At 47.8% G+C, this 23,011-nt stretch overlaps 1 protein-coding gene across 2 annotated transcripts in view; it reads left to right on the forward strand.

The window, feature by feature from the left end:
* The first annotated feature begins 2,849 nt into the window (after positions 1 to 2,849).
* Positions 2,850 to 23,011, forward strand: part of LOC141153342 (transmembrane protein 182-like) — a 91,523-nt gene continuing 71,361 nt past the window's right edge. Inside the window, exons 1-3 of one of the 2 annotated variants that reach the window (XM_073638058.1) lie at positions 2,850 to 3,063; positions 10,016 to 10,136; positions 18,231 to 18,329. In XM_073638058.1, coding sequence (XP_073494159.1) covers positions 2,920 to 3,063; positions 10,016 to 10,136; positions 18,231 to 18,329 — 364 coding nt within the window. In that variant the 5' untranslated portion in view covers positions 2,850 to 2,919. The remainder of the gene's footprint in view (positions 3,064 to 10,015; positions 10,137 to 18,230; positions 18,330 to 23,011) is intronic. The other variant, XM_073638057.1, reaches the window with a different exon arrangement.

The following is a 23,011-nucleotide window of genomic DNA, read 5'->3' on the forward strand; positions in this document are numbered from 1 at the left end:
TATTCTTGTACATAGGAGCAGTATTATAGTAGTTATATTCTTGTACATAGGAGCAGTATTATAGTAGTCTTATTCTTGTACATAGGAGCAGTATTATAGTAGTTATATTCTTGTACATAGGAGCAGTATTATAGTAGTTATATTCTTATACATAGGGGGCAGTATTACAGTAGTTATATTCTTGTATATAGGGGCAGTATTATAGTAGTTATATTCTTGTACATAGGGGCAGTATTATAGTAGTTATATTCTTGTACATAGGAGCAGTATTATAGTATATTCTTGTACATAGGGAGCAGTATTATAGTAGTTATATTCTTGTATATAGGGGCAGTATTATAGTAGTTATATTCTTGTATATAGGGGCAGTATTATAGTAGTTATTTTCTTGTATATAGGGGCAGTATTATAGTAGTCATATCCTTGTACATAGGGGGCAGTATTATAGTAGTTATATTCTTGTACATAGGGGCAGTATATTCTTGTTTGTCTCTATGTCCGTACCTTCCCTTTTATTGCAGTGTCTGAACCTGCACCTAACTCCAACTCGTTGTCTCTGTACTTCTGTTTGTGAGTTTTGTGTCCACTCGCTACTTCATAGTAAGTACCTTGTGTGTATCTGGTTCTGCTTGCCCCTTTTCCCTTCCTCCGTATCTACCTCCTGTGTTCTAGCCATCTTCCTGTATTTTCCAGTCTCTTCCATGTGAACAGAGTTCTGTCCTCTCTGCCTGCACCTCCAGCCCCGTTCGGCTCTGCTTGCTCACCGCGCCAGCGGTTTCCCTCTGCTCTGCCTTATCCACCGCTCCGGCGGTTTTGCTCTGCTCTGCCTTGTCCACCGCACCTGCGGTTTCGCTCTGCTCTGCCTTGTCCACCGCTCCGACGGTTTCGCTCTGCTCTGCCTTGTCCACCGCACCTGCGGTTTCGCTCTGCTCTGCCTTGTCCACCGCACCTGCGGTTTCGCTCTGCTCTGCCTTGTCCACCGCACCTGCGGTTTCGCTCTGCTCTGCCTTGTCCACCGCACCTGCGGTTTCACTCTGCTCTGCCTTGTCCACCACACCTGCGGTTTCGCTCTGCTCTGCCTTGTCCACCGCACCGGCGGTTTCGCTCTCCTCTCTGCTCTGCCTTGTCCACCGCTCCGGCGGTTCCGCTCTGCTCTGCCTTGACCACCGCTCCGGCGGTTCCTCTCTGCTCTGCCTTGCCCACCGCACCAGCGGTTCCTCTCTGCTCTGCCTTGTCCTCCGCTCCAGCAGTTTCGCTTTACTCTGCTTGTCTACCGCATCTGCGGCTCTGTTCCTGTCTCCCAGTCTCTACTGGACCCTATCCAGCCTGTGCTCCAACCTGCCAGTATCTCCCTGTCTGCACTCCAGCCGTGCTTGCCAGTGCCCACCTGTCTGCATACCAGCCGTGTTTGCCAGTGCACACCTGTCTGCATACCAGCCGTGCTTGCCAGTACCCACCTGTCTGCATACCAGCCGTGCCTGCCAATACCCACCTGCCTGTATGCCAGTCTAACCTGCCTGTTCCTGCATTCCCCGGTGTGGGGCAACAGCTGTGACCGGGGTCTGACCTGGAGTAGCACCTGGTCACTCTGCTCAGTTCCTCCTTGGTTCACGGAGTGACTGAGCCGCCGTGCGATCTTGGTCGGAATGGGTTGATACTTAGTTACGCCCCTCCAGGCACTCCTCGGTTCATGGTACAGTGGGATCACTAATCACGCTCACGCCAGTCAGTCCAGGCGCGAGCGTAACAGTAGTTATATTCTTGTACATAGGAGAAGTATTATAGTAGTTATATTCTTGTACATAGGGGCAGTATTATAGTAGTTATATTCTTGTACATGGGGCAGTATTATAATAGTTATATTCTTGTACATAGGAGCAGTATTATAGTAGTTATATTCTTGTACATAGGAGCAGTATTATAGTAGTTATATTCTTGTACATAGAGCAGTATTATAGTAGTTGTATTCTTGTACATAGGGGCAGTATTATAGTAGTTATATTCTTGTACATAGAGGGCAGTATAATAGTAGTTATATTCTTGTACATAGGGGTAGTATTATAGTAGTTATATTCTTGTACATAGGGGGCAGTAATATAGTAGTTATATTCTTGTACATAGGGGGCAGTATTATAGTAGTTATATTCTTGTACATAGTGAACAGTATTATAGTAGATATATTCTTGTACATAGGAGCAGTATTATAGTAGTTATATTCTTGTACATAGAGGGCAGTGTTATAGTAGTTATATTCTTGCACATAGGGGGCAGTATTATAGTAGTTATATTCTTGTACATAGGGGGCAGTATTACAGTAGTTATATTCTTGTACATAGGAGCAGTATTACAGTAGTTATATTTTTGCATATAGGGGCAGTATTATAGTGTTTGCATTGAATATTAGAGCCATAGACAGGAGTGTTGCGATGTCTGGATAATACCAGCAGATCCCTGTCTTTATTTCTGGAGATGATACAATCCCGTATATATTGATGATGAGAATCATTCGGTGCGGCCTCCTTCTTTTCTTCGTCCTCCTGTGACTCCTCTGTCATGTTCTGGTCGTTCTTCATGTCTCTGTTTCTGTGTTGCAGTCGCTCGTCCTCTTTCTCCTCTCTCGGTGCAGGACTCTGTAGCATTTCCCCTGCAGCGTGTGGATGGTGTTGGCCTGTTCTCTGCCCTCTTCGTGCGGCTATGCGTCGTCTCCAGACCACAACTGTTCTGTGCAGTAAGGTCATTGGCTTTAAATAGGATCCTGTGCCGTTTCTCAGTGAAACCCAAACCAGTGTTTAAGGGATGTAACGTTCCATCCTAAAATATCCATCCTGGGCCGCCACCGCCCTGACCCCTCCGCCCGGCATCCCACCACTGCCCGAGCTCAGCTGCTCTGAGTGCACAGTTGTAGCAGAGTTGTTCAGGATGAAGGTCGGAGCCGCTTCTCTCGTTGCTGGCTTGATCGGAGGTCTCGGGGTCCTTTTGTTCCTTGTTGCATTCGCAACGGACTATTGGCTCCTGGCGACGGAGAACTGCGGCGTTAGCGGAGGACTCTCATATCTGGCGCAGGTAACAATGTTGCAGCATCGAGGTGATACAAGTTTTGATACAACTTATCACACATGATAGACGGTTTCCTCTTCTTCATGGGACTTCATGGCCGCACTTTTTACATTAATATTCTGTACAAATAATACTTTGGAGCATTTACGACTCCTCGTAGCCGCGGCACATTTACACTTTATAAACCTGTCGACAAAGTTTTAAAAATGGTGTCAAGTGTCAGATTCCCAGGAAAGTTGTGTAGGGAGCTGAGGCCGGCGGCTTGGGAAACTCGCTGCTATCTGGAGTCTGGTGGAGTCCGGAGCTTCCACCTCCTCAGTGCTGGCAACAGGTGCGGCATAATGGGGGTTGTTGTCTTCAGTAGTCATGTAGTAACTCCGCAGATGAAGATGACCACGATTGTGCTCAGATGGTTGAGAAGATGATACCAGTGCCGCAACACACAACACTGAATATACAACAACAATGTAATATACAACACATAACATAGAATATAAAACACAGAACACATAATATACAACACATAATATACAACACGTAATATACAACACACAACACATAATATACAACACACAACACTGAATATACAACAACAATGTAATATACAACACACAACATAGAATATAAAACACACAACACGTAATATACAACACGTAATATACAACACACAACATAGAATATAAAACACACAACACGTAATATACAACACGTAATATACAACACACAACATAGAATATAAAACACACAACACGTAATATACAACAACAATGTAATATACAACACACAACACTGAATATACAACACGTAATATACAACACATAACCTAGAATATAAAACACACAACACTGAATATACAACACGTAATATACAACACATAACATAGAATATAAAACACACAACACTGAATATACAACACGTAATATACAACACATAACATAGAATATAAAACACACAACACATAATATACAACACGTAATATACAACACGTAATATACAACACACAACATAGAATATAAAACACACAACACGTAATATACAACACATAACATAGAATATAAAACACAGAACACATAATATACAACACATAATATACAACACGTAATATACAACACACAATACATAATATACAACACACAACACTGAATATACAACAACAATGTAATATACAACACACAACATAGAATATAAAACACACAACACATAATATACAACACGTAATATAAAACATACAGTATAATATACAACATAAAATATACAACACACAACATGTAATGTACGATTCACAAAATATATCATGTAATATACAATACAGAATGGATAACATACAAGTCATACCACATATAATATGGAAAACCCAACACAAAGTATGTAGTGTAGTATACAACATATCCACTGCGATTGATGAATACATGAACTCCAATATTGCTGCAAACGTTAAAACCATAAAGTACTTGGGAAACCCAACATGAAGCATGTAATATACAATGTACAAAATACGACAAATAACGTGAAACATGTATCATATATCACCATACAATACAATACATACAATACAGCTACACAACAGCCAGGATACAATATACAACAGAAATCAGGCACCAGATAAGGTCATCATTACAAAACTCATCACAATGTGTCTATTAAAGTAACAAACACAGCAGACGACACCCAACATTATATACTGCACCCAAACACCAAGCAACAGAGCACCAGATAATCAGTATAAGGCCACGGCCCCACTATCAGTATTCGGTCAGTATTTTCTCTCAGTAGTGGGAGACAAAACCAGGTGAGGAACAATCAGAGAAAAAGTATAATAGAAACAAGTCACCAATTCTGCATTTATCACCCACTCCTGAGAAAGAATACTGACCGAATACTGATAGTGGGGCCGTGGCTTAAAGGGTCTCTACATAACAGGCAACAAATAACACAGCAAGTGATATACAACATCCAATACACGGGAAGCAACAACATATTACATATACAGCACACAATGAGGAACAGGCAGCTACATGCACTATGGAGAAAAGTATGTGCCCCCCACATCCACCTCCAGGGGCTTCTCTGTCCTCATCTACATCCATAGACATTAATATGGAGAAAAGTATGTGCCCCCCACATCCACCTCCAGGGGCTTCTCTGTCCTCATTTACATCCATAGACATTATATATGGAGAAAGGTATGTGCCCCCCACATCCACCTCCAGGGGCTTCTCTGTCCTCATCTACATTCATATACATTAATATGGAGAAAAGTATGTGCCCCCCACATCCACCTCCAGGGGCTTCTCTGTCCTCATTTACATCCATAGACATTAATATGGAGAAAAGTATGTGCCCCCCACATCCACCTCCAGGGGCTTCTCTGTCCTCATCTACATCCATAGACATTAATATAGAGAAAAGTATGTGCCCCCCACATCCACCTCCAGGGGCTTCTCTGTCCTCATCTACATCCATAGACATTATATATGGAGAAAGGTATGTGCCCCCCACATCCACTTCCGGGGGCTTCTCTGTCCTCATTTACATCCATAGACATTAATATGGAGAAAAGTATGTGCCCCCCACATCCACCTCCAGGGGCTTCTCTGTCCTCATCTACATTCATAGACATTATATATGGAGAAAGGTATGTGCCCCCCACATCCACCTCCAGGGGCTTCTCTGCCCTCATCTACATTCATAGACATTATATATGGAGAAAGGTATGTGCCCCCCACATCCACTTCCAGGGGCTTCTCTGTCCTCATTTACATCCATAGACATTAATATGGAGAAAAGTATGTGCCCCCCACATCCACCTCCAGGGGCTTCTCTGTCCTCATCTACATTCATAGACATTATATATGGAGAAAGGTATGTGCCCCCCACATCCACCTCCAGGGGCTTCTCTGCCCTCATCTACATTCATAGACATTATATATGGAGAAAGGTATGTGCCCCCCACATCCACCTCCGGGGGCTTCTCTGTCCTCATCTACATCCATAGACATTAATATGGAGAAAAGTATGTGCCCCCCACATCCACCTCCAGGGGCTTCTCTGTCCTCATCTACATTCATAGACATTAATATGGAGAAAAGTATGTGCCCCCCACATCCACCTCCGGGGGCTTCTCTGTCCTCATCTACATCCATAGACATTAATATGGAGAAAAGTATGTGCCCCCCACATCCACCTCCAGGGGCTTCTCTGTCCTCATTTACATCCATAGACATTATATATGGAGAAAGGTATGTGCCCCCCACATCCACATCCGGGGGCTTCTCTGTCCTCATCTACATCCATAGACATTAATATGGAGGAAAGTATGTGCCCCCCACATCCACCTCCAGGGGCTTCTCTGTCCTCATCTACATCCATAGACATTAATATGGAGGAAAGTATGTGCCCCCCACATCCACCTCCGGGGGCTTCTCTGTCCTCATCTACATTCATAGACATTAATATGGAGAAAAGTATGTGCCCCCCACATCCACCTCCAGGGGCTTCTCTGTCCTCATCTACATCCATAGACATTAATATGGAGAAAAGTATGTGCCCCCCACATCCACCTCCAGGGGCTTCTCTGTCCTCATCTACATCCATAGACATTATATATGGAGAAAGGTATGTGCCCCCCACATCCACATCCGGGGGCTTCTCTATCCTCATCTACATCCATAGACATTAATATGGAGGAAAGTATGTGCCCCCCACATCCACCTCCAGGGGCTTCTCTGTCCTCATCTACATCCATAGACATTAATATGGAGGAAAGTATGTGCCCCCCACATCCACCTCCAGGGGCTTCTCTGTCCTCATTTACATCCATAGACATTAATATGGAGGAAAGTATGTGCCCCCCACATCCACCTCCGGGGGCTTCTCTGTCCTCATCCACATCCATAGACATTAATATGGAGGAAAGTATGTGCCCCCCACATCCACCTCCAGGGGCTTCTCTGTCCTCATCTACATTCATAGACATTATATATGGAGAAAGGCATGTGCCCCCCACATCCACTTCCGGGGGCTTCTCTGTCCTCATCTACATTCATAGACATTAATATGGAGAAAAGTATGTGCCCCCCACATCCACATCCGGGGGCTTCTCTGTCCTCATCTACATCCATAGACATTAATATGGAGGAAAGTATGTGCCCCCCACATCCACCTCCAGGGGCTTCTCTGTCCTCATCTACATCCATAGACATTAATATGGAGGAAAGTATGTGCCCCCCACATCCACCTCCAGGGGCTTCTCTGTCCTCATCTACATTCATAGACATTATATATGGAGAAAGGTATGTGCCCCCCACATCCACTTCCGGGGGCTTCTCTGCCCTCATCTACATCCATAGACATTAATATAGAGAAAAGTATGTGCCCCCCACATCCACTTACGGGGGCTTCTCTGCCCTCATCTACATCCATAGACATTAATATAGAGAAAAGTATGTGCCCCCCACATCCACCTCCGGGGGCTTCTCTGTCCTCAACTACATCCATAGACATTAAAAATGGAGTTGCCCCTCTGCACATATGTAGCACCCTGAGGACTCGGCTGCTACAGGGGTATTGCACCTCACTCCAGAGGTGTGGTATTCCACTCCCGGGTAAGGATGGAGTGTGGAACTGAGCTCAGTTAGCTGCATACACTACATACATCCCATTTCCGGGGGACAGATCGACGGTACTCCCACTAGTTTATGTGCAGGTACGATAGTGTTTGTCCCTGGCTGGAGTGGGAGGGGGGTGGAACATCCCAGTAGTGTAGGGGCAGATAGGGGGAGCAGTCTGGGTAAGGCTAGGAGCTCATTGGGTGCTGGTCACCTGAGCTCACACATAGAGGGAGTATATAAGGTGGGCACCATCTTAGGACAGGGTCTTTTGTAGAGTGAGTCAGTCTGTCAGAGTTGAGTCAGAGGAGCAGAGCAGAGAAGCTCAGCCAGAAGGGCTGACAGGGAGTTGTGGTTCCGGCTGGGCCCAGCTCCAAGGCCAAGAGAGAGAGAGAGAGGAGTCAGAAGGACCCAGAGAGAAGGAGAAGGAACCCCAAGACCCCAGAATACAAGCAACAGGGTGAAGGGTTGGCACCTAGGGTACCGGATCCCAAGCTGGCAGAGAGAAAAGCACACCTTAGCCAGAGACCGGAGGTCGTGGGCAGGATCTGCCACGACCCTCACCAAATCCACCAGGAAGGCAGACCAAGTATAGGGTCAGGGAACCCAGAAGAGGTGTACCCACCAAGAGACCCGAGGGAGCCGGACATAGGTGGATCCCTGGTGAGAACGGCCAGAAGAGAGGGAAAGTCAGACAGGAGCTCAGGACCACGCTCCAGAACTGCCTGGGGGTTAGCCGAGTCCAGGACCTGGTGGACGCAGCACGGCTCGGGTGGTCGCTTCAGGCCAGAGTGACCATAAGAACACCCGTAAGTAAAAACCCCTGAACTGCACAGCCCGACTCTGAGTCTTCTTGCTTGATCATCCTGCACCTTCACTACCACCACCCTCTACAACTGACCCCCTGAGGCTATACCCCTCCCGTTGGGGGTTATACTACCCGAAGCTGCACACACACCACCAGCCTCAGCGGACCCTTCTGCAGCGGCGGCCTTGTGACCGCAAATCAACGGGTGGCGTAGTCGACATTAAGGACCTTTAACAACATCAGTAAGGACTGCCACACACTGAGTTTGACACCCTGGGCACGGACCGGGTCACCGCCACTCGGAGACTACAACCCCCATCTGATCCGGCTCCGGGTAATCCCCAAACAGCACTGGCCCAGGGGGCGCGTCACATACAACAGCTCCGCTCTTGGGAATTTTCGTCCCTTCATCCAGTAGAGCATTTGTGGGGTCAGGCCCTGATGTTGGGGGTCCGGGCTCACAATCTTCATTATAGGTGTTGGATGAGGCTGAGGTCCAGGCTCTGTGCGGTCGCACATGTTTTTCTACAAACTCCCCCTCCATGTCTTTATGGACCTTGTGCAACAGTCATGGGGAATAGAAAATGGTGTTGCCCAAACTGATGGCTTTACGCTCGGCATTGTGCTTGGTGATGTACGGCTCCATGCAGCTGCTCGGCCATAAAGCTCCCGGTGGGGGGCGCAGTGTTTTTGCTGATACCACAGTGGGTCTGGACTCTGCAGTTATGGGGTCAGCAGAGCGGTGGTGATTTGGTGTTATTTACAGCGGTCACAGGAGAAAAGACAACCGCCATTGTTATGTAAAGAGACTGTAGTCACTGTACAGACCTGGCTGTTTAGTACTGACTGCAGATGTGTGAAGTGAGATGATGGGGGTCTTCATGCTGTCGCTCCATCAGGTGGGGGGGTGACTCTTGTTTAAAAGTGAATTTAGCAATGTCTGTATTTCCTTTGTGCTGTGTCGCTGTCATTCGTATATTACTGCCATATAGTGCAGATATGTATCACCCTAAAGGTGCAGAAGTAGCTGTTCTGTTATACAGCTGATGTCGATGTCTGTATTAATCATTGGGATCTGAGTCTGACACTTTATAACATCACGGAGCTGATAAAAAAAAATGCCAGAGCTCATTACTGATGGTGATGATGGTGGTGTCATGGTCGCACCTGGTGGTGTGGATTGGCTAAGCCTTGGGTCTGGGTGAGCAGTACAGAACGTAGATGGTGATGCATTAGCTGGTGGTGCCGGATGGTACGTGGATGAGCAGAGCTGGAATAGCAGAGCAGAATAGCAGAGCCGAGTGTGCAGACAGCACTGTGGAGCGGCAGAGGGGTTTTTGTCAGGAGACACGCTTGGTACAGCTGCTGCAGAGCCCAGCAATAGCAGAGATGGGTTAGTCAAGTGTTTAGTGCCAGGAATGCACATGATAGCAGAGAGAACTGGTTATAGGGGAAGAGGAACATGGACCGGCGCTGGAGCCAGGACAGGTGAGGAACGGTACGGGAAGATGGCAGCTGACTCTCCCTCTATCTCTGATTGCAGAACAGCACAGACGTCCCCCCCACCCCGGCCGCACCCCTGTACTTTCACCATGAGGGTTTCTTCTGGAGATGTTGGTTCAATGGGGAAGATTTCCGGGAGACAATCTGGAACTTCTGGTTCAGTGAGTAAAGTTCTCTTATCTGTGATCCAGTCCATTCACACATGTTCTTCTCATTGTCATCATCGCCCCCTCCTGGCACCAGGTAACATGGTAATATCCCTGCTCTGGCTGGGGACTTTATAGAGGCTGGAGGGGTCGATCACCATATACAGAGGCCGGAGGGGTGGGTCATTATATACAGAGGCCGGAGGGGTGGGTCATTATATACAGGGACCGGAGGGTGGGTCACTATATACAGAGGCCGGAGGGGTGGGTCATTATATACAGGGACCGGAGGGTGGGTCACTATATACAGAGGCCGGAGAGGTGGGTCACCATATACAGAGGCCGGAGGGGTGGGTCATTATATACAGAGGCCGGAGGGCTGGGTCACTATATACAAAGGCTGGAGGGGTGGGCCACTAAATACAAAGGCTGAAGGGGTGGGCCACTATATACAGAGGCTCAAGGAGTGGGTCATTATATACAGGGGCCGGAGGGTGGGTCACTATATACAGATGCCGGAGGGTGGGTCATTATATACAGAGGCCGGAGGGGTGGGTCACTATATACAAAGGCCGGAGGGGTGAACCACTATATACAGAGGCTGAAGGGGTGGGTCACTATATACAGAGGCCGGAGGATGGGTCATTATATACAGAGGCCGAAGGGGTGGGTCACTATATACAGAGGTCGGAGGGTGGGTCATTATATACAGAGGCCGGAGGGGTGGACCACTATATACAGAAGCTGGAGGGGTGGGTCATTATATACAGAGGCCGGAGGGGTGGGTCACTATATACAGAGGTCGGAGGGTGGGTCATTATATACAGAGGCCGGAGGGGTGGACCACTATATACAGAGGCTGAAGGGGTGGGTCACTATATACAGAGGCCGGAGGGTGGGTTATTATATACAGAGGCCGGAGGGGTGGGTCACTATATACAGAGGTCGGAGGGTGGGTCATTATATACAGAGGCCGGAGGGGTGGACCACTATATACAGAAGCTGGAGGGGTGGGTCACTATATACAGAGGTCGGAGGGTGGGTCATTATATACAGAGGCCGGAGGGGTGGACCACTATATACAGAGGCTGGAGGGGTGGGTCACTATATACAGAGGCCGGAGAGGTGGGTCATTATATACAGAGGCTGGAGGGTGGGTCACTATATACAAAGGCCGGAGGGGTGGGTCACTATATACAGAGTCCAGAGGGTTGGGTCACTATATACAGAGGCCGGAGGAGTGGGTCTCTATATACAGAGGCTGGAGGGGTGGGTCACTATATACTGAGGCCGGAGGGTGGGTCACTATATACAGAGGCCGGAGGGTGGGTCATTATATACAGAGGCTAGAGGGGTGGGTCGTTATATACAGAGGCCGGAGGGGTGGGTCATTATATACAGAAGCCAGAGGGGTGGCTCTTTATATACTGAGGCCAGAGGGGTGGGTCACTATATACAGAGGCCGCAGGGGTGGGTCACTATATACAGAGGCCGGAGAGGTGGGTCATTATATGCTGAGGTCGGAGGGGTGGGCCACTATATACTGAGGCCAGAGCGAATGGTCACTATATATAGAGGCCGGAGGGGTGGGCCACTATATATAGAGGCTGGAGGGGTGGGCCACTATATACAGAGGCCAGAGGGGTGGGTCATTATATAAAGAGGCCAGAGGGGTGGTCATTATATACAGAGGCTGAAGGGGTGGGTCATTATATACAGAGGCCGGAGGGCTGGGTCATTATATACAGAGGCCGGAGGGTTGGGTCACTATATACAAAGGCCGGAGGGGTGGACCACTATATACAGAGGCTGGAGGGGTGGGTCACTATATACAGAGGCTGGAGGGGTGGGTCATTATATACAGAGGCCGGAGAGTGGGTCACTATATACTGAGGCCGGAGAGGTGGGTCATTATATACAGAGGCCGGAGGGGTGGGTCACTATATACAGAGGCCGGAGGGTTGGGTCATTATATACAGAGGCCGGAGGGCTGGGTCATTATATACAGAGGCCGGAGGGTTGGGTCATTATATACAGAGGCCGGAGGGCTGGGTCATTATATACAGAGGCCGGAGGGTTGGGTCACTATATACAAAGGCCGGAGGGGTGGGTCATTATATACAGAGGCTGGAGGGCTGGGTCATTATATACAGAGGCCGGAGGGTTGGGTCACTATATACAAAGGCCGGAGGGGTGGACCACTATATACAGAGGCTGGAGGGGTGGGTCACTATATACAGAGGCTGGAGGGGTGGGTCACTATATACAGAGGCCGGAGGGGTGGGTCATTATATACAGAGGCCGGAGGGTTGGGTCACTATATACAAAGGCCGGAGGGGTGGACCACTATATACAGAGGCTGGAGGGGTGGGTCACTATATACAGAGGCTGGAGGGGTGGGTCACTATATACAGAGGCTGGAGGGGTGGGTCACTATATACAGAGGCTGGATGGGTGGGTCACTATATACAGAGGCCGGAGGGGTGGGTCACTATATACAGAGGCCGGAGGTTTGGGTCATTATATACAGAGGCCGGAGGTTTGGGTCATTATATACAGAGGCCGGAGGGGTGGGTCACTATATACAGAGGCTGGAGGGGTGGGTCACTATATACAGAGGCTGGATGGGTGGGTCACTATATACAGAGGCCGGAGGGGTGGGTCACTATATACAGAGGCCGGAGGTTTGGGTCATTATATACAGAGGCCGGAGGGGTGGGTCATTATATACAGGGGCCGGAGGGGTGGGTCATTATATACAGGGGCCGGAGGGGTGGGTCTCCCCCTGGGGAGACTGGAGTCAGTGTGACTGGGAAGATGGCTTGTGTTTAGATTGTGACCTGTGTGTGTTGTTGAGTTAACCCTTAGCTTGTATCCAATCCCCTCATATACATATTTCACTACAGTGGGTCATTATATACGGAGGCCGGAGGGGTGGGTCATTATATACGGAGGCCGGAGGGGTGGGTCACTATATACTGAGGCCGGAGGGTGGGTCACTATATGCAAAGGCCAGAGGGGTGGGTCATTATATACAGAGGCCCGAGGGGTGGGTCACTATATACAGAGGCCGGAGGGGTGGGTCACTATATACAGAGGCCGGAGGGTGGGTCACTATATGCAAAGGCCAGAGGGGTGGGTCATTATATACAGAGGCCGGAGGGTGGGTCATTATATACTGAGGCCAGAGGGGTGGGTCACTATATACAGAGGCTGGAGGGGTGGGTCACTATATACAGAGGCTGGAGAGGTGGGTCACTATAGGCTGGAGGGGTGGGTCACTATATACAGAGGCTGGAGGGATGGGTCACTATATACAGAGGCCGGAGGGGTGGGTCACTATATACAGAGGCTGGAGAGGTGAGTCCCTATATACAGAGGCCGGAGGGGTGGGTCACTATATACAGAGGCCGGAGGGGTGGGTCACTATATACAGAGGCCGGAGGTTTGGGTCATTATATACAGAGGCCGGAGGGGTGGGTCACTATATACAGAGGCTGCAGGGATGGGTCACTATCTGCAAAGGCCAGAGGGGTGGGTCATTATATACAGAGGCCAGAGGGGTGGGTCACTATATACAGAGGCCGGAGGGGTGGTCAATATATACAGAGGCCGGAGGGGTGGGTCATTATATACAGAGGCCAGAGGGGTGGGTCACTATATACAGAGGCCGCAGGGATGGGTCACTATATGCAAAGGCCTGAGGGGTGGGTCATTATATACAGAGGCTGGAGGGTGGGTCACTATATACAAAGGCCGGAGGGGTGGGTCACTATATACAGAGTCCAGAGGGTTGGGTCACTATATACAGAGGCCGGAGGGGTGGGTCATTATATACAGAGGCCGGAGGGGTGGGTCACTATATACAGAGGCCAGAGGGGTGGGTCATTATATACAGAGGCCGGAGGGGTGGGTCACTATATACAGAGGCCGGAGGGGTGGTCAATATATACAGAGGCCGGAGGGGTGGGTCATTATATACAGAGGCCAGAGGGGTGGGTCACTATATACAGAGGCCGCAGGGATGGGTCACTATATGCAAAGGCCTGAGGGGTGGGTCATTATATACAGAGGCTGGAGGGTGGGTCACTATATACAAAGGCCGGAGGGGTGGGTCACTATATACAGAGTCCAGAGGGTTGGGTCACTATATACAGAGGCCGGAGGGTGGGTCACTATATACTGAGGCCGGAGGGCGGGTCACTATATACAGAGGCCGGAGGGTGGGTCATTATATACAGAGGCTAGAGGGGTGGCTCTTTATATACTGAGGCCAGAGGGGTGGGTCACTATATACAGAGGCCGCAGGGGTGGGTCATTATATACAGAAGCCAGAGGGGTGGCTCTTTATATACTGAGGCCAGAGGGGTGGGTCACTATATACAGAGGCCGCAGGGGTGGGTCACTATATACAGAGGCCGGAGAGGTGGGTCATTATATGCTGAGGTCGGAGGGGTGGGCCACTATATACTGAGGCCAGAGCGGATGGTCACTATATATAGAGGCCGGAGGGGTGGGCCACTATATATAGAGGCTGGAGGGGTGGGCCACTATATACAGAGGCCGGAGGGGTGGGTCATTATATAAAGAGGCCAGAGGGGTGGTCATTATATACAGAGGCTGAAGGGGTGGGTCATTATATACAGAGGCCGGAGGGCTGGGTCATTATATACAGAGGCCGGAGGGTTGGGTCACTATATACAAAGGCCGGAGGGGTGGACCACTATATACAGAGGCTGGAGGGGTGGGTCACTATATACAGAGGCTGGAGGGGTGGGTCATTATATACAGAGGCCGGAGAGTGGGTCACTATATACTGAGGCCGGAGAGGTGGGTCATTATATACAGAGGCCGGAGGGGTGGGTCACTATATACAGAGGCCGGAGGGGTGGGCCACTAAATACAAAGGCTGAAGGGGTGGGTCACTATATACAGAGGCTGGAGGGGTGGCTCATTATATACAGAGGCCGGAGAGGTGGGTCATTATATACAGAGGCCGGAGGGCTGGGTCATTATATACAGAGGCCGGAGGGTTGGGTCACTATATACAAAGGCCAGGGGAGTGGACCACTATATACAGAGGCTGGAGGGGTGGGTCACTATATACAGAGGCTGGAGGGGTGGGTCACTATATACAGAGGCCGGAGGGGTGGGTCACTATATACAGAGGCCGGAGGTTTGGGTCATTATATACAGAGGCCGGAGGGGTGGACCACTATATACAGAGGCTGGAGGGGTGGGTCACTATATACAGAGGCTGGAGGGGTGGGTCACTATATACAGAGGCTGGAGGGGTGGGTCACTATATACAGAGGCCGGAGGGGTGGGTCACTATATACAGAGGCCGGAGGGGTGGGTCATTATATACAGGGGCCGGAGGGGTGGGTCTCCCCCTGGGGAGACTGGAGTCAGTGTGACTGGGAAGATGGCTTGTGCTTAGATTGTGACCTGTGTGTGTTGTTGAGTTAACCCTTAGCTTGTATCCAATCCCCTCATATACATATTTCACTACAGTGGGTCATTATATACGGAGACCGGAGGGGTGGGTCATTATATACGGAGGCCGGAGGGGTGGGTCACTATATACTGAGGCCGGAGGGTGGGTCACTATATGCAAAGGCCAGAGGGGTGGGTCATTATATACAGAGGCCGGAGGGGTGGGTCACTATATACAGAGGCCGGAGGGGTGGGTCACTATATACAGAGGCCGGAGGGTGGGTCACTATATGCAAAGGCCAGAGGGGTGGGTCATTATATACAGAGGCCGGAGGGTGGGTCATTATATACAGAGGCCAGAGGGGTGGGTCACTATATACAGAGGCCGGAGGGATGGGTCACTATATACAGAGGCTGGAGAGGTGAGTCCCTATATACAGAGGCCGGAGGAGTGGGTCACTATATACAGAGGCCGGAGGGGTGGGTCACTATATACAGAGGCCGGAGGTTTGGGTCATTATATACAGAGGCCGGAGGGGTGGGTCACTATATACAGAGGCTGCAGGGATGGGTCACTATATGCAAAGGCCAGAGGGGTGGGTCATTATATACAGAGGCCTGAGGGGTGGGTCATTATATACAGAGGCCGGAGGGGTGGGTCACAATATACAGAGGCCGGAGGGGTGGGTCATTATATACAGAGGCCAGAGGGGTGGGTCACTATATACAGAGGCCGCAGGGATGGGTCACTATATGCAAAGGCCTGAGGGGTGGGTCATTATATACAGAGGCCGGAGGGGTGGGTCATTATATACAGAGGCCGGAGGGTGGGTCATTTTATATAGAGGCCAGAGGGGTGGGTCTCTATATACAGAGACCTCACGGCTGGGTCACCATATACAGGGGCCGGAGGGTGGGTCACTATATACAGAGGCCGGAGGGGTGGGCCACTATATACAGAGGCCGGAGGGGTGGGTCACTATACATAGAGGCCGGAGGGGTGGGGCACTATATACAGAGGCTGGAGGGGTGCATCATTATATACAGAGGCTGGAGGGGTGGGTCACTATGTTCAAAGGCCGGAGGGGTGGGTCATTATATACAGAGGCCGGAGGGGTGGGCCACTATATACAGAGGCCAGAGGGGTGGGTCATTATATGCAGAGGCCGGAGGGGTGGGTCACTATATACAAAGGCCGTAGGGGTGGGTCACTATATACAGAGGCCGGAGGGCTGCTCTTTTTATAAAGAGGCCGGAAGGCTGGGTCATTATATACAGAGGCCGGATAGGTGGGTCACTATATACAGAGGTTGGAGGGGTGGGTCGCTATATACAGAGGCCGGAGGGGTGGGTCACTATATACAGAGGCCGGAGGGGTGGGTCACTATATACAGAGGCCGGAGGGGTGGGCCACTATAAACAGAGGCTGGAGGGTGGGTCATTATATACAAAGGCCGGCGGAGGAGTGGGTCATTATATACAGAGGCCGGATAGGTGGGTCACTATATACAGAGGTTGGAGGGGTGGGTCGCTATATACAGAGGCCGGAGGGGTGGGTCTCTATATACAGAGGCCGGAGGGGTGGGTCACTATATACAGAGGCCGGAGGGGTGGGTCATTATATACAGAGGCCGGAGGGGTGGGTCACTATATACAGGGGCCGGAGGGGTGGGTCATTATATACAGAGGCCGGAGGGGTGGGTCATTATATACAGAGGCCGGAGGGGTGGGTCATTATATACAGAGGCCGGAGTGGTGAGTCCCTATATACAGAGGCCGGAGGGGTGGGTCTCTATATACAGAGGCTGGAGGGGTGGGTCATCATATACAGATGCCGGAGGGGTGGGTCACTATATACAGAGGCCGGAGGGGTGGGTCTCCATATACAGATGCCGGAGGGGTGGGTCACTATATACAGAGGCCGGAGGGGTGGGTCACTATATACAGAGGCTGGAGGGGTGGGTCTCCATATACAGAGGCCGGAGGAGTGGGTCTCCATATACAGAGGCCGGAGGGGTGGGTCATTATATACAGATGCCGGAGGGTGGGTCTCCATATGCAGAGGCTGGAGGGTGGGTCTCCATATACAGAGGCCGGAGGAGTGGGTCTCCATATACAGAGGCCGGAGGGGTGGGTCATTATATACAGATGCCGGAGGGTGGGTCTCCATATGCAGAGGCTGGAGGGTGGGTCTCCATATATAGAGGCCGGAGGAGTGGGTCTCCATATACCGTCCCTATGAGTCCAGTCCAGTCAGACGTTTCCATCCTCCGGCCATGCTGCCTGGTTTGTACTTGCTTGTGTGGGGGCTTTAGTATTAACTCCTGGTGGCCTGGTGAGTATACAAATAGCAGCGCTCACCCACATTTATAAATGCTTTTACACCTTTACTCTAAAATAATTTCCAATCTGCTATGGGACGGATTTATTAAACGTCTGAGCCAGAATTTAGAGTCGTTGGTGCCGTGAACATCGGTGAATACTCCAGATTTGCTGCTTAGATGGAAATCACAGGATTTTAAGCTGACAAAATAGCAAAAAAAGATTCCAATTATTTGCGGTAATGTAACACGGTGTGCACCCCCAGGCCTGGGGAAGGGATGTAAGTCTTCTCTGGATTCCCAGGACATCCATTATCCCTACTAATGCAAATTTTCTAAACTTTCTCTCCAGCCAGTCAAGCACACCCCAAGCACTGCATCCAGGGGTACCTGTTCCCCATGCCGATAGCGCCTGGACCCGTCCCTCATCCGTCTTATGATCCCACAGCAGGTAAGTCGCAGACAAGCCCAGAACATCGCTCTCCCGGGGATTTACGGTACAGTCCTATTTTACAATTGATCTCCGTTGCAATCATAGAATCATAGAATGGTAGAGTTGGAGGGGACCTCCAGGGTCCTCGTGTCCAACCCCCGGCTCAATACAGGAGTCACTAAACCATCTCAGACAGATGTCTGTCCAGCCTCTGTTTGAAGACGTCCATTGAAGGGGAACTCACCACCACTCGTGGCCGCCTGTTCCACTCATTGATCACCCTCACTGTCAAAAAGTTTTTTCTAATATCTAATCTGTATCTTCTCCCTTTCAGTTTTTTTCCATTGCTTCTCGTGTTTCCATGTGTAAATGAGAATAAAGCTGATTCCTCTACACTGTAACAGCCCTTCAGATATTTGTAGACAGCTATTAAGTCTCCTCTCAGTCTTCTTTTTTGCAAGCTAAACATTCCCAGATCCTCTAATTGTTCCTCGTAGGACATAGTTTGCAGACTGGTCATCATTCTGGTCGCTCTTCTCTGAACTTGCTACAGTTTCTTCATGTCTTTTTTAAAATGTGGTGTCCAGAACTGGACACAGTATTCCAGATGAGGCCTGACCAAGGAGGATAAATACTTCACGTGATCTAGACTCTATGTGTCTCTTAATACATCACAGAACTGTATTTGCCTTCTTTGCTGCTGCATCACACTGTTGACTCATGTGCCGTCTGTGATCTATTAGTATACCCAAGTCTTTTTCACACGTGCTGTTGCTTAGTTCTATTCTTCCCATTCTGTAGATGTAATTTTTGTTTTTCTTGCCCAGATGTAGAATCTTGCATGTCTCCCTATTAAATCCCATTCTATTAGTCGCTGACCATTGTTCAAGCTTATTTAGATTCTTCTGAATCCTTTCTCTGCCTTCTCTAGTGTTAGCTATGCCTCCTAGCTTTTTATCGTCTGCAGATTTGATTAGTTTACCTTCAGTTCTCTTATCTAGATCCTTTATAAAAATGTTGAACAACACTGGGGCCAGGACAGAGCCTTGTGGTACCCCACTTGAAACATTTTTCCGATTGTATGTGCAACCATTTATTACCACTCTTTTAGTCACTGAGCCAGTTATGGATCCACTTACCATAGCCTTGTCAATCCCATACTGATTTTTTCAATAAGGATAGTATGAGCTACTTTGTCAAATGCTTTGATGAAGTCGAGATATACTATAAATACCGCATTTCCCTGATCCACCCAGTCAGTGATTCCATCATAGAAGAAAATTAGATTAGTCTGGCGTGACTTGTTTGTTACAAACCCATGCTGGCTCTGTTTAATTACTGTATTCTTAGCCAAGTACTTATATACAGTGAAGGAAATAATTATTTGATCCCTTGCTGTTTTTGTAAGTTTGCCCACTGACAAAGACATGAACAGTCTATAATTTTAAGGGTAGGTTAATTTTAACATTGAGAGATAGAATATCCAAAAAAATCAAGAAAATCACATTGTATAAATTAGATAAATTTACTTGTATTTTGCAGTGAGAAATAAGTATTTGATCCCTCTGGCAAACAACACTTAATACTTGGTGGCAAAACTCTTTTTGGCAAGCACAGCAGTCAGACGTTGTTTGTAGTTGATGATGAGGGTTGCGCACATGTCAGGAGGAGTTTTGGTCCACTTCTCTTTGCAGATCATCTCTAAATCATTAAGATTTTGAGGCTGTCACTTGGCAACTCGGAGCTTTAACTCCCTCCATAAGTTTTCTATGGGATTAAGGTCCTGAGACTGGCTAGGCCACTCCATGACCTTACTGTGCTACTTTTTGAGCCACTCCTTTGTTGCCTTGGCTGTATGTTTTGGGGCATTGTCTTGCTGGAAGACCCAGCGACGACCCATTTTTAATGTCCTGGCGGAGAGAAGGAGGTTGTCACTCAGGATTTTACGGTACATGGCTCCATCCATTCTCCCATTGATGCAGTGAAGTAGTCCTGTGCCCATAGCAGAGAAACACCCCTAAAACATAATGTTTCCACCTCCATGCTTGACAGTGGGGATGGTGTTCTTTGGGTCATAAGCAGCATTTCTCTTCCTCCAAACGTGGCGAGTTGAGTTAATGCCAAAGAGCTAAATTTTTGTCTCATCTGACCACAGCACCTTCTCCCAATAACTCACAGAATCTTCCAGGTGTTAAATGGCAAACTTCAGTCGGGCCTGCACATGTGCCTTCTTGAGCATTGGTTTTCTTGGTGACTGTGGTGCCAGCTCCCTTGAGATCATTAACAATTTTCCCCCGTGTAGTTTTAGGCTGATCTCTCACCTTCCCTATGATCAAGGATACCCCACTTATGGTTTTGTAGCCCATTCCAGCTTTGTGCAGGTCTATGATCTTGTCCCTGACATCCTTAGAAAGCTCTTTGGTCTTGCCCATGTTGTAGAGGTTAGAGTCTGACTGATTAATTGAGTCTGTAGACAGGAGTCTTTATACAGGTGACTATGTAATACAGCTGTCTGTAATGCAGGTAACGAGTTGAAAAGGAGGATCTAACTGGTCTGTAGGAGCCAGAACTCATAATGGTTTGTAGGGGATCAAATACTTATTTTTCACTGCAAAATGCAAATAAATTTATCTAATTTATACAATGTGATTTTCTTGATTTTTTGGGGGGATATTCTATCTCTCAATGTTAAAATTAACCTACCCTTAAAATTATAGTGTTGATGTCTTTGTCAGTGGGCAAACTTACAAAAACAGCAAGGGATCAAATAATTATTTCCTTCACTGTACATGCTGTTTAATAATTTGTTCAAAAATCTTTCCTGGTATAGAAGTAAGGCTCACTGGCCTGTAATTTCCCGACTCCATCTTCTTTCCTTTTTTTGAAGATAGGGACAACATTTGCACTTCTCCACTCTACTGGGACTTTTCCTGTTCTCCAGGATTTTTCAAAGATTCTGGCTAGTGGTTCTGCATTTTCCTCTGCTATCTCCTTAAGTACCCTAGAATGTAATTTCCATTTGATATACATGTCTTTCTTCCTTTTTAACAAGTATTTAAGTTCTGTGTTCATCCATCCTGGTCTCTTTAAATGCTTGAAATTCTTCTTTCTTTTTGGTATTGTTACTGATTGTGCAGTGAGAATTTCATTTAGGAAAATCTCCCATCCTTCTTGGACATTTCTGTCCTTTAGAACATCCGGCTATTGGACCTTTCCAACCCTCTTTCTGAGTCCATTAAAATCTGCCTTTCCGAAGTCCAACCTTAACCCCTTCACCCCAAAGCCTGTTTTCACCTTCCTGACAAGTCCAATTTTTTGAATTCGGACCAGTCCAATTTTTTGAATTCTGACCAGTGTCACTTTATGAGGTATTAACTCTGGAACGCTTCAATGGATCCCGGTGATTCTGAGACTGTTTTTTAATGACGTATTGTACTTCATGATAGTGGTAACATTTCTTTGATACAACTTATGTTTATTTGTGAAAAAAACTGAAATTTGGAAAAAAAAGTCTGAAAATTTTGCAATTTTCAAACTTTTAATTTTTATGCCCTTAAATCAGAGAGTCATGCCACACAAAATAGTGTTTTTTGTTAGGAAGTTATAAGGGTTAAAAGTTGACCTGAGATCTCTAATTTTTACAGCAAAATATACAAAACCATTTTTTTTAGAGACCACATCACACTTGAAGTGACTTGAAAGGGTCTATACGACAGAAAATACACAAATGTGACACCATTCTAAAAAACTGCACCCCTCAAGGTGCTCAAAACCATGTTTAAGAAGTTTATTAACCCTTCAGGTGCTTTACAGGAATTAATGGAATGTGGAAGGAAAAAATAAATATTTAACTTTTTTTCACAAAAATTTTACTTCAGACCCAATATTATTTACTTTTACAAGGGTAACAGGAGAAAATGGACCCAAAATTTGTTGTGCGAATTCTCCTGAGCACACTGATACCCAATATGTGGGGGAAAATAACTGTTTGGGTGCACAGCAGGGTTCGGAAGGGAACGTGCGCCGTTTGACTTTTTGAATGTAAAATTTGCTGGAATAATTAGCGGACGCCATGTTGCGTTTGGAGAGCCCTTGATGTGCCTAAACAGTGGAAACCCCCCACAAGTGACACCATTTTGGAAAATAGACCCCTCAAGGAACTTCTCTAGATGTGTGGTGAGCACTTTCAACCCCCAGGTGCTTTACAGAAGTTTTTAACGTTGAGCCATCAAAATAAAAACAATCACATTTTCCCGCAAGAATGTTTTTTAGCCCCAAATTTTGCATTTTCCCAAAGGTAACAGGAGAAAATGGACCCCAAAATTTGTTGTGAAATTTCTCCTGAGTATGCCAATACCCCATATGTGATTGAAAACTACTTTTGAGGCATAGTGCAAAGCTCAAAAGGGAAGAAACGCCATGTTGGAGTTCAGATTTTGCTGGACGCGTTTGAGGGTGCCATGTCACATTGGTAGGGCACCTGAGGTACCAGGTCAGCCGATTCCCCCCATAAGTGACCCCATTTTACAAACTATACCTCTCAATAAATTCATCTAAGGGTGCAGTGATCATATTGACACCACAAGTGGGACACATCATTTTATACCATTGGGCAGTGAAGAAAAAATAATTACATCTTTACCATCAAAATTTTTTTTTAGCCCCAGATTTTACATTTTCACCCTAGGAAATAGGGAATA

Source organism: Phyllobates terribilis, unplaced genomic scaffold, assembly GCF_046119375.1.
Source record: "Phyllobates terribilis strain yellow unplaced genomic scaffold, ASM4611937v1 Scaffold_7__3_contigs__length_470593459, whole genome shotgun sequence".
Classification (NCBI taxonomy): Eukaryota; Metazoa; Chordata; class Amphibia; order Anura; family Dendrobatidae; genus Phyllobates; species Phyllobates terribilis.